Source organism: Erythranthe guttata, chromosome 13 (genome assembly GCF_056151865.1).
Source record: "Erythranthe guttata isolate IM_541 chromosome 13, IM_541, whole genome shotgun sequence".
NCBI classification, from domain to species: domain Eukaryota; kingdom Viridiplantae; phylum Streptophyta; class Magnoliopsida; order Lamiales; family Phrymaceae; genus Erythranthe; species Erythranthe guttata.
Window position 1 is genome coordinate 7,230,268 of NC_142545.1, and position 13,205 is coordinate 7,243,472.

A 13,205-nucleotide genomic window follows, 5' to 3' on the forward strand; every position below is an offset into this window, starting at 1 on the left:
TAGAAAGTTAATATGATATTATTGCGCACAGTGGCAAATATAAATTTGTCATCGTATTAGAAGAATCAAGATTTGTAATTATCTAATATCGAAAATAATTGACTATTATTTTGGTTTGGTTTGTTTTTTAGAAGAATTTTGTATCTCAATATTAGTATTAGGATTACTATTAGAATTATTAGTATCAGGGTTAGAATTATTATTAACATTAGAATTATGATTCTGATTATGAGTAGGATTAGTATTAGCATACTAGGATTATGATTATCATTAGCATAAAATTAGCATTAGTATATTAAGTTTAAGATTAACATTCGTATTAGTATTAATATTAGTTCAGCATATTAGTATTAGCATTGGAATCAGTAAGTTGGCATTAGCATTACCATTATTAATTTATTATATTAGCATTATTAATTAGCATTAGCATTAACATTATCATATAAGTACTAGCATTAATATTTTTAGCATAATATATTTCTATTAGCATTAGGCATTATCATTACCATTAGCATTAACTGTAACTTTAGTGTATTAGTATTAGTATTAACATCAGCATTATCATATTGAGAATAACATTAGTATTAGTATTAATATTACTATTACTATTATTTTTTTAGGGTTAAATACAAAAACACCACTATACTATGGATTTTGTATCATATACCCCTCTGTACTACACATATATACAAAAACCCCCCTACTATTATATTTTTTCCAATATACACGAAAATACCCCAGTTAAGCCTATAAATATAAGGGTATGTTTGAGCCATTTTCCACTATATTTTTCAACATTTTCAGTCAATTTTACTTGGGAAAATTTGATATTTATATTTTTTTCTCCAAAACATTTAATTACTTCATTTTTTTTTTCTGAATAAAACCTTTTATTTCTGTCATTTTGAATTTCTTCATTTTTTTCTTAAATGTATTCCAGCAGTTCAAATTCTCAACAATCATAGGATCGTAAAGATGTTTGTAATTTTAGGATGTTTGAACTACTGGAAGACACCCGTAAAAAAAAAAAACTACCGGAAGACATTTAAGTAAAAAAAAAAAGAAACTCAAAATGACAAAAATAAAAGGTTTTATTCAGAAAATTAAAAAATCTAAGCAATTAGATGTTTTGGAGAAAAAAATATAAATACCAAAATTTCCCACGTAAAATTGACTGAAAATGGTAAAGCACATAGAGGAAAATGGCTCAAACAAGAGGGTATATGATCCAATGTTTTTTATAAAATGTAATATAATGGGATTTTTGTATTTATGTGTAGTATAAGGGGTATATGATATAAAGTTTATAGTACGGAGGTGTTTTTGTATTTAACACTTTTTTTTTATTGGTCGTAGCATTTAGGTCATATGATTTATATCATATGATGTATATTATTTTTTATATTACAAACAACCATAGTTTATATTCTACTTTATCATTTATTTTGTTTAATTTATAGTACTTAAATCAAATAAAATTAATATTATTCTTCCCCCATTATATCGTAATATATATCAAATATTCAAAGGTGCATTCGATTTTATCTAAAACTTTTATTATTTTTAGGGGAAATATGCAATCCCCCCCTAAAATGGAAAATATTATGTAAAAAACCCATTTGACTTTTTAGACTTTTTCCCACACCCATATCCCAATCTTAATTAGTGAGACCCCCTTATTAAGATAGGATAAGACATCATTACCCTTAACAACAGTTTTTTTTCCCTTCTTCTTTGCCGTTCTCTCTCTCACGTGAAATTCTCTATGTTCTCTCATAATCTCTATTTCTTTTTTTTTTTTTTCCCGTATTCTTCTTTGCAGATCTGCTGCTGCCGCTCGCATTTGAGATTTACATCAGCGTCGCCGCCCTCCTCCCTCCTTTTCACATCACCGCCATTATCCACTCACCCAACCACCGAGATCACAACCGCCGTCTAGGGTTGTGCCGTCAAGACTTGCTACGGTGTCAAACCTCCCAAAAAACTCATGTTGTCGCCTCCTAGACATCACACCACCTTCCTTTCGTTATTTGCGATTTTTTTCTTTTTTTGTCTCTCCAGATCTGAAGCAGCAACATCAACGTGACTATAGTCTGGTTCGAATGTGACTATTCGATTTTTTTTTGCTACTTTCTGTTTTTGTGTTCTTGGAAGCTTCTCAGCAACTCAAGATTCCTTTGGCATTTAAGGTTTTTTCCTTGTGACTGTGTGTGTTTAAATTTAGAGAGAGAGAGCGCCCATCATCATACTTGAGTTCGTGGAGTCGATATATATATATATATATATATATATATATATATATATATATATATATATATATATATATATATATATATATATATATATATATATATATATATATATATATATATATATATATATATATATATATCGGCGGGAGTTTTGACAATGGTGGGGTTTTGAATGAAGACAGTGTGCCTTCATCTGTTTTTGAGGTGTTGAAGAACTGTTTCGTGCATAAAATCGGTAGGGAGAAGTACGAGGACGTTGCGGGGAGTTTGGTGTGCCTATATATATAATGATTTTTTATTAATTTTTTTTATTTATGTATTTTTCGATTTCTCCATTTTTTTCTTTTTTTCCAGATCTGAAAATACAGTTTAAATATGTACAGTAGCAGCAACATGACTATAGTCATATTCGAACATGACTATAGTCATATTTATGTATTTTTCGAATATGACTATTGTTGAATATGTTTATAGTCATATTCGAATATAGTCTATATTCTCGTTTCAAGTTGACTTGTAATAACAAGATTCAACTTGTGGTTTTTTGTGATTTTTTTGTGTGGATGTTGATTGCATTGTTTCCCTAAACAATAGGGAATTTTAGTTGTTTTATATAATTTGATAAACATCACTTTACCTCACTATATAATCGGAATTTTGAAGTTAAAAATTTTAAAAAATGCAATATAAAGAAAGAATATGACTACAGTTGATATAGTCACATATAGTCACATATAGTCATATTAGACTATAGTCTTATTCAACTATAGTCATATTCGGCGTAGTACACTTGTCGGGGAAAAAAATCAATTTTTCGTTTAAAAAAAATTAAGAAAATATGCCTATAATCTTATTCAACTATAGTCATATTCGGCGTAGTAAACTTGTCGGGAAAAAAAATCAGTTTTTCGTTTAAAAGAATTTAAGAAAATATTAAAAAAAAAATATGAAAAAAATATAATTAAAAAAGACAAAAAAACTTCATCTTCACGTGAAGAAGATATTTTTTTTTATTTGTTGGCTGATTTTATGGAGCCTATTAAGGTGATTTTTTATTTTTTTAATTAGTTGGCTAATTTCAAGGAATTTGAATATTGAGTTGGAAAAAAATTGCTATTATTTTGACATTATTTAAGGAAAGCGGACGTGTATTATTGGGATTGATTATTGGGTAGGAGATTTTCTAATTTCAGAAGGGTAGTATTGGAATTAATATTTATAGGGGTTTATCACAAAGAAAGATTTAAGGGTTGGACATATCACCATTTATTACTCATCCAAGGGGTTTATTGCTAAAGACCCCTTATTTTTAAATTGACCCGTGCAATCCGTGCATCGCACGGGTGCAATACTAGTATTTTATAAAACCGCTCTATAAAAAGAAAAAGAGTAAATTGCACTTTCCCTTGTAATTTGGTTCGATATCACTTTATTCTTTTCTACTGTCGTTGCATCGATTTGCGCCCATGTACTTGAAAATTTGTCAGAATGTGGTCCTCGCTGGTAGTTGTCAGACATTTAATCTTAACATCGTTTGGTCTTAGCTCTGAAACTACAAAAACACCACCCGTCCCAGTTTAGATAATTATTAAAAAAAAAAAATCAAGACAACGAGAAAGCATAGTCCACGACGGCAAACACAATTTATTTTTAAGTTTTTAAATTAAGAAAAATATTATTTAAACAGGGAGGGATGGTTTTTTTTGTAATTTTCAGACTTAGATCAAACAATGTTAATGTAAAATGTCTAAAAGCTAACGACGAGGGTCACATTGAGACAATTTTTCAAGTACAGGGGATCAAATCAATGCAATTGAGAGTAGTAGAGGGTAAAGTGATATCGAACCAAAGTACAAAGGAGAAATAAAATTTACCAAAAAAAAAATCAAATTATTAGTTTTCTTTTTTATTGTTAAAAAACAGGTTGACAAAATCTTGGTTGAATAGAGGGAAGCACGTTTTAAAGAAACAATGATTTGAACTGCCTTACGTGTCTTCCTCTAACATCCCCTCTTTCCCGCGAAAATCTCACCCCGTGAATTCCACCACCCCCTTCTCCCTCTCACCCCCGCCCTAAGATCCAATTTTTTCTGCTGCTGCCTAAGTTTCTAAATTCCGAAAAAAATGCAATCATCCAGATGAAATCAAACACGCAATGTCTAGTTCCCGCACCACCGATCTAGCAAATCCGCCGCCGGTAGATTCGCCGTCCGACCACAGAAACTCTTCATCGCCGTCGATTACCAAGCTGCGGAAAATCCCACCGATTCCATCCAGACGCAGACCCAGCATTGGCGACGACGAGGGTTTCGATTTAGGTAAAAATGATTCCTCTAATATCATCGAGCCTTCCACGCTCGGCCTCAATCAAATCAGAACTCGCTCCGCGCCGCTGCCTCTCGATAAGGAAAATTTCCTCCGAGGAAACGATGAAGCCGATACAAAACCTAAATTATCCCCCTCCCAACAATTTGCTGCCGCTTCTGCCGAACAAGGTCGAATTTGTTTTTTTTATTTTCTTTTTTTCTTTTTTTTTTAATCGTGTCTGCGTATGATTTATATGGAATTTACTGAATTCGATCGTTTCAGAATTTTGGTAAATGAGATTCTTAATGGTTCCCCTTCCCCCATTTGTAGGCAAACGAGTTCATTGGAATCATTCAAAATCGCTGAGAATACCTTCGCCGAATAGATCGGGATCAGAGGTAATCAGAGTTTACACTTGTATTTGGTTTTGTGATTTCGTAGAGATTTTCATAGTAGTAAATTAGTTGAAATGAATTAGGTAGCCGAGCTTCACGTCGTTGTTCTTATTTGCAGGGTTATCATGCCGTTTTTGCCAAGGAAATGCAATCTCCACGATTCCAGGCTATTCTACGTCTAACAAGTGGCCGTAAAAGACGAGTACCAGACATTAAGAGCTTCTCTCATGAACTTGATTCCAAAGGTGTCCGACCACTTCCGTTTTGGAAATCTCGTGCCATCGGGCGCATGGAAGTATGTTAAGTTTGCATGTTGTCCCTGTGATAACATACAGTGTTTTCTTCAATTTCGTGATAACATACAATTATTATTTTTTTTGTCACAGGAAATTATGGTAATGATACGGTCGAAATTCGATAAATTGAAACAAGAAGTTAATGCGGATTTAGGAATTTTTGCTGGGGATTTGGTGAGCGTACTCGAGAAGACTTCAGAATACCATCCTGATTGGAAAGAATGTTTGGAAGATTTATTGATAATAGCGAGGCAGTGTGCAAAGATGTCACCTGGTGAATTTTGGATTAAGTGTGAAGGCATTGTACAAAATCTAGATGATCGGCGTCAAGAGTTACCCATGGGTATACTGAAGCAGGTGCATACGCGTCTTTTATTTATCCTCACTCGTTGCACTCGGTTAGTTCAGTTTCAAAAGGAAAATGGTTATGAAGAAGATCATGTGCTGGCTGCACATCAGCTAAGCGACCTCGGTGTATACCCGGAGCGTACCTTTGGTATATCGCTGGGTTCGAAAGAAAGTGTCGAGAGGCCAAGTTATAAGTTCCAAGAACTGGAACAAAGCGTTCCAATGACCAAACAAAACCATGTAACGGAAGAGGTTCATACTGCAACTAGTGTTGCATCATCTACGGGAAGCTTTAAGATGTCGTCGTGGAAGAAACTTCCGTCTGCTGCTGAAAAGAATAGGAAAGACCACGACTCGGTTGACACCCCTTGTAAGGATAAATCGGACGACTTGCGTTGTAATACGCAAATTCCCGTCTCTTCTCAACACGCTGAAGAGTCCTTGAAAATGCAAAGATTGTCTTGGGGGGTATGGGACCAACACCAAATGGCGTACGAGGATTCGCTAATCTGCAGAATATGTGAAGTTGAAATACCAATAGTTCATGTAGAGCAGCACTCGAGAATTTGTACGATTGTTGACCGATGTGATTTGAAGGGTTTAACTGTAAACGAACGACTCGAAAGAGTTGCAGAGACTCTTGAAAAAATACTCGAATCTTGGACTCCGAAAGCATCGGACGTAGTAGGGGTACAAGAGGATTTGGATGGGCTGTCGCAAAAAATGAACAGTTTTTCTTGCCAATGTCCCAAAGACATGATGAATTGTGTGCATGTGGCTGATAACTCTTTTTTATTGGATGCTCTGAATGCAACTTGTGAAGCGAGAGATCATAATAGACCTGGTAAGAAAACATCGTCGGCTGGGAGTTTGACGCCTCGTTCTCCTTTAGTAACCCCACGAATGACTCAGATAGAGCTCTTGATGACTGGACTTAGGACAATTTCTGAATTTGAAAGCCATCAGCAGGTAGTCTACGATACATTCTGTCAGATGAACTAGCTAGAATTATTCTTTTCCGTATTCTTGGTTATAAATAATATTTATTTTTGCTATATTTTCGTTCGGAGTTATGTGCAAGTCTATCATTAGAATTTGTCATTTTCACAGTAAAACAAGTTTCACCAATTATTTTGTATCTCTTCACTTTGGATTTTCTAAAAAAAATGTTTAACGTCTTTTTGTCGTTTAGCTTACTTATTACACCATGAACTTACTCGACAGATATCTAAGCTCCTGGAAATTGCACGATCTGTAGTAAAATTTAACAGGACCGAGTACAGCTCCTTGGAATACATGATCGAGAAACTGGAAGACCTGAAGTACGCCATTCATGATAGGAAGGTGGATGCTCTTGTCGTCGAGACAGTTGGGAGGCGCATAGAGAAACTAATACAGTGAGTTAGAACTTTAAATCGTGAAATGTGATGCAAGCCTTATCATAGATGCATAAAATTTTATTTTGTATTTGATTCCAATTTTGTTGATTATGACCTTTTCAGGGAGAAATATGTACTACTGTGTGGGCAAATTGACGACGAAAAGGGTGATTTACTGAATTCCATGGCCGATGAGGATAGTTCAACAGAAGAAGATACAGTTCGCAGTTTGCGTGCAAGCCCTATTAATCCATGTACCAAAGATCGAACTTCCATTGAAGATTTCGAAATAATCAAACCTATAAGCAGAGGTGCTTTTGGACGAGTTTTTCTAGCAAGAAAAAGGTCGACTGGTGACGTATTTGCAATAAAGGTCAGGCTCCATAATCCATCCCATAATATGCAAGTTGTCAAATTTCGAGGCTTATGTGACTGTTCATTTGAAATTAATTGATCCAATTTTCTTTTAATGAACTTTGATTTTAGCAAATCTTTACAGGTTTTGAAGAAAGCTGATATGATTCGCAAAAATGCAGTGGAGAGTATCTTAGCCGAACGGGATATTTTAATATCGGTTCGCAATCCTTTTGTGGTGAGCAGATTTTATAACTAAATATTGCGGTCTTATTTGAGAGTGAATGCGACATAAAACTAATTGTATCTAACAATGAGCAGGTCCGATTTTTCTATTCTTTCACATGTAGGGAAAATCTTTATCTGGTTATGGAGTATTTAAACGGGGGAGATCTTTTCTCCTTGCTAAGAAATCTAGGCTGTTTGGAGGAAGATATGGCGCGTATCTATATCGCAGAAGTTGTAAGCATTTCTATTACTATTTTCTTAACTCTGGTACATCGACATACTCAATTATTAACAGTAAAAGATTAATATATCTGTATCTTTTTTTTTCAGGTACTTGCGTTGGAGTATCTACACTCTTTAAATGTCATTCATCGAGACTTGAAGCCAGATAACCTGCTTATAGGTCCCGATGGTCACATCAAGGTCAATATAGAAAAGTATATTTGTATACACAGTAAGCGTGAAATGCTGATCTTTAACGTTTGATTTTCCGATTTCTCTTTGACAAAATCATGCTCCCGTAAGATATAAAAAAACATCATGAGAAAATAAGGTGTCGAGTACAGTATTACCACAATCACTTTCTTTTGACTTCAATAATAACTTCATACATATTTGGATTAGCTTTATGCAAACTTTTTCTCTTTGACAAGATTCTACTGTATATGAAGAGAGTGTTCCGACAAGTGACCGTACAAGAACAAAATGTTACTTTGTTTCTTAAAGACTACGAATGGTGAAGTTAATGACGGAATTAAGTAGATTATTGTGTTCAAAATAGTGAAGATCTATTTTCATGCATTTAGTATGTTTACCCTTGGAGTATTAGTATGTCTACACTTCAACCAGTATGACATTTAATCAGTCGTAAATCTGTTTCGTGCCATAACAGTTGACAGATTTTGGGCTGTCGAAAGTTGGTCTGATAGATAGCACGGATGATTTATCGGGACCATCCGCTTTTCTTGAGGACGACGCACCAAAAGCAGGAGTGCACTCATCACAGAAAAGAGAAGAGAGGAAAAAACATTCAGTAGTTGGCACCCCCGACTATTTGGCACCGGAGATACTTCTCGGCATGGGACATGGTTTGAAATCTAATCTAAAATCAACGGGATGCTCAAAATTATGAATGTTTTTTTTTCTTCTTATATTTACTCTGTTATAATGTTCTTTTTGTAGGTATGACAGCCGATTGGTGGTCTGTAGGTGTAATCCTATTTGAGCTTCTAGTGGGTATTCCACCTTTTAATGCAGAACATCCACAGGTATTCCATCCATTTCTGTCCATTTACTGTGGCTCGGAATGCCGTAACTGTTTCTCGTATTTCTCTGTATTCATCGACTTCACGATATCTTGTATTGTTGTAGAGCGCTAAAAAACAACTGAATCAAACATTCACAAAATTTTCAGAGGTTTAATATTTTTCCGCATCCTTTAGTTGTTTCCTTCAGTTTTCTTCCTTACATTGCGATATCAGTTAGCCCGTTTTGCAGAAAGTAACTGAAAATCCTTAAAAGTATTCCATCAACAGCTCATCGTTAATGTATTACACCATAAGAGATTAATACTACCTACTTCAATCTTAGTGCTAATCATATGAAGACTTTATTTTTTTCTCTATACGCTGTAGATTTTTTCGGTAAAATCAAAACGGTCGATGGATTAATTTGCTATTTTCTTGTCAAGACTTACAGATCAATGAATTTATTGATAATTTTTTCGTCTGATGCAGCAAATTTTTGACAATATTATAAATAGGGACATACCCTGGCCCAAGATACCAGATGAGATGAGCTATGAAGCTTATGATCTTATCAACAAGTAAGTTCCGTATATATCTTTTACGCATTCTTTTACACATATAATTAGATTGTGCCGTTTATGTTTGTTATTTGTAACTTCTCTACTTGTAACTGAAAATGCATTCATACTCTCTCTTCAGGTTGCTGATTGAAAATCCGGTTCAGAGATTGGGTGCCACCGGGGCTGGAGAGGTAATGTGTAGTAAGTTATAGAGAGAGGTTTCTGATAATACGAAAAAATAATTTTCCGTATTCCCTTTTCAGGTTAAACGGCATGTCTATTTCAAGGATATTAATTGGGACACTCTCGAGAGGCAGAAGGTCTGAACTACTCCTTACCCCATTTACACACACACACACACTACCAAGATTCGCTTCAATCACGAGTTTGCAAAATTTGCACTAAGTAAAGAACCTTCACTATTTTTCTCTCTGCTGCCACAGGCAACGTTCATACCTTCAGCTGAGGCACACGATACGAGCTATTTTATGAGCCGATATATATGGAATCTCGAAGAGGAGAATATTCACGGTGGTAGCGATTTCGATGACCTGACAGAGACCGGCAGCGCATCCTGCAGCAGCAGTTCATACAGCAACTTACAGGATGAAGATGTAAGCTTTTCCCGTTTTCATGTGATTGGCGTTTACAACGAATAACATATGTTCCTTGGACGCAGGGTGACGAGTGCGGAAATTTGGCAGAATTCAGCGGTGCTCCTTCTCTCGAGATGAATTATTCGTTCAGCAATTTCTCGTTCAAGGTGAGAATCTTTATTCTACTGTAGAACCTCAATAAATTAATATTCGATAAATTAATAACCTGGCTTAAAGAATACTTTCTTCCGGTCCCAACTCGGTAAAAATGTATTAAATTATTAATTCGACAATTTAATATTTCGCTAAATTAAGAAAATTATGTTAGTTCCGACTGTATTAATTTAAAGAGGTTTAACTATAGAAGGTTGCCACAAAATGATTTTTGGTCAGTTTATATCGATATGCTCTGCATTATGTGTCTTTAGAAGGAGATCAACGAGATTCAAATATTCTCATACAAATTTTATGCCCCGAGTGAATGATAAATTGCAACGTATTTATACTCACAGGTCAAGTCGAACGAATCAACTAACAGTCTGTTTCTTTTTTCTTCTTCCATCAGAATTTGTCGCAACTAGCTTCCATAAATTATGATTTGGTTACAAAGAACAGCAGAGAGTCGAGTACAGGCTGAACAACAAGACAGTCCATTACACCATTTACATTATGCCCAAAAAGCAGAGACCTTTCGTTCGAGCAGTCAACGCTTTACTTCTTACAGCATGAATCTCGTGTTGTAATTGCCACGAAAGATGTTATGATGGCCAAAATGGACTTTGATAATTGCCAGGTGGTGTTAGATTATATATGTCAACTATAAGAGCCACATAATTTTTAAACGCAGAGTGGACCGTTGAAGCAAAGTCAAACGTGATCCTCTACGCATGTTAGAACGCGGACACAGACAATACTGTAGGAACTGCATAGATCTTACTTCAACTATAGATCTTCCCTCACCTTCACTCTGTCTATGTGTGTGTGTACATATTTGTTTGGTATGACTGTTTTTCGATGATGAATCCGCAAATTGGTTGTCGATCGTCTTGTTAATTTTGAGCGGTCAAAGTGCGAATGTCCATATTAGTTTTGAAATAAGTCAATATCTGATTTATGTCCGATGAGTTAAAAGAGTGAAGCACTTTATATTGTGATCTGTTATTCGATAATAATACTATTCGGATGCCAATATGTATAAAGACCATGTGAGTTTTTATTAATATTTGGTTCTTGAAAATTGAGGAATGCAAATATTTTTCTCATTTGTGCTTTTTATCAATGTTAGGTTTTGTTCTTCCACAAATTGAGGAATCGCAAACATTTTTCTTTGCGATTATACTTATCTTTCCCTAGTGGCAGCTGCTTCTTCAGATTCGGCATCTGAAAGACTTATACTCACTGAAGGAAGCCTTCCGACCCGGACCGGAAGAGGCCTATTCCGCTGGTTCGGATTGGGAAAGAGCAGCCCCCCTAGACTGCTTCTTAGGAATGATTCATCCCTATGCTATGTAAATACAAGGAGATGCAATCAAATCTTTAACCTTCTTCACATATTAAAATCAACCAATATCATTCCTTGGTCACAATTTTACCGCAAAAAAAAGAGCATACTTTACATAATGCCCTCACTACCCTTCAAAACCCTGGGGATGAAAATGAAATGTATCTAATTTTGGGCTTCACACAATTTGTTTTCCTTTTTTTTTTTTTATCAATTTTTTTGACCAATTTCAAATTTTCGTATAATTACTTTATGGAAAGTTTTTAATAATCGTTAATATTTATCTACTAAAACATACACATGATCAAAACTTTATTTAATATATGTGTGAAGCCCACCTATTTTTCTCAAAATTTTGGAAATACCTAGTGTGTGTGTGTATATATATATATATATATATATATATATATATATATATATATATATATATATATATATATATATATAAATTTAACAAACAGGTTTATTATTAAAAAAAAGAAAAAAGAAAAATAATAATAAATAAATCAGCGAAAATGAAGCATATATATATATATATAAAGCCCAACATAATAGTACTATACTTATCTATATTATATATAAAACTAAGATACACAATAAAATTTATCCACTTGAGGAGATTGAGTCCACATTTTATTATTAATTTTAAAATAACCCCACTTACCATAATCACCATATTATTATGTAATTGATTTCACATAATTAATTTTTAAATTTTATCTCTCCTACATGTCAAAATAGTGTCTTTTTATTGGTTATTTAGTTTCTTTTTTTAATCCATTTTTTCATAATAAATACGTTAATTCTTTTTTTGGGTTAATTAAATTTTATACACAATATTATATTAATTGCAAAAAAACCCCAATTATCATAATCATCTATATTATTAATTAATTAATTTGACATTATTGATTTTAAAATTTTATCTCTCCTACATGTCAAAATAATGTCTTTTTATTGGTTCATGAGTTTTTTTTATAAACAATATTTTGATTTAAAAAACGTAGGACTTAATTGCAATTTTTATAATTTCACAATTGAGTAAATTTTATGCACAATATTATATTAATTGCAAAAATAACCCACTTACAAGAATCACCCATATTATTAATGAAACAATTCCACATTTTTTGTTTCAAATTTTATCTCTCCTACATGTCAAAATAGTGTATTTTTATTGGTTAATGAGTTTCTTTTTTTATAAACAATAAATATATCTATGTAATATATAAATTGAAACCCTCATAGCTTAAGAAATCGACATGTGGCATATCTATGTGGCATCCACCTCATATCTAATGTAGCATTTTTTGTTCCATTATAATCACAATATTAATATACACACATTAATTATTTATCTAATGCAATTACCGATAATAGATGCATATTAATTAAAACTTACCAACTTTATATAAGATATTATTATTTTGTGTATTAATTTGATTTATATCTTTTCCATATTTCATAATATCTTATACAAGAATGTCAATTAATATCAATTACAATATATATAATTTCTATAATTATAGAAACGATATTAATTTATTTCTAGATATCATTAGTTATATATATATATATATATATATATATATATATATATATATATATATATATATATATATATATATATATAATATGTGTGTGTGTGATTTAGCAAAATTGAAGCATATCATTAATTATATTGGTTTCGGGTTTTCCTTATTTAAACATGTACTTTAATTTATTTTAAAATTCAAATTCAA

General features: G+C 33.1%; 1 protein-coding gene across 1 annotated transcript; it reads left to right on the forward strand.

The window, feature by feature from the left end:
* Positions 1-4,175: 4,175 nt before the first annotated feature.
* Positions 4,176-11,224, forward strand: IRE (AGC (cAMP-dependent, cGMP-dependent and protein kinase C) kinase family protein). The gene is made up of 17 exons (XM_012988858.2): positions 4,176-4,747; positions 4,890-4,957; positions 5,073-5,249; positions 5,341-6,567; positions 6,823-6,995; positions 7,101-7,350; positions 7,477-7,569; positions 7,653-7,793; positions 7,890-7,982; positions 8,452-8,647; positions 8,742-8,827; positions 9,296-9,384; positions 9,506-9,557; positions 9,630-9,686; positions 9,810-9,980; positions 10,046-10,129; positions 10,528-11,224. The coding sequence occupies exons 1-17, from the start codon at positions 4,408-4,410 to the stop codon at positions 10,597-10,599; spliced, it is 3,369 nt and encodes a 1,122-aa protein (XP_012844312.2). The 5' UTR covers positions 4,176-4,407; the 3' UTR covers positions 10,600-11,224.
* The last annotated feature ends 1,981 nt before the right edge of the window (positions 11,225-13,205 follow it).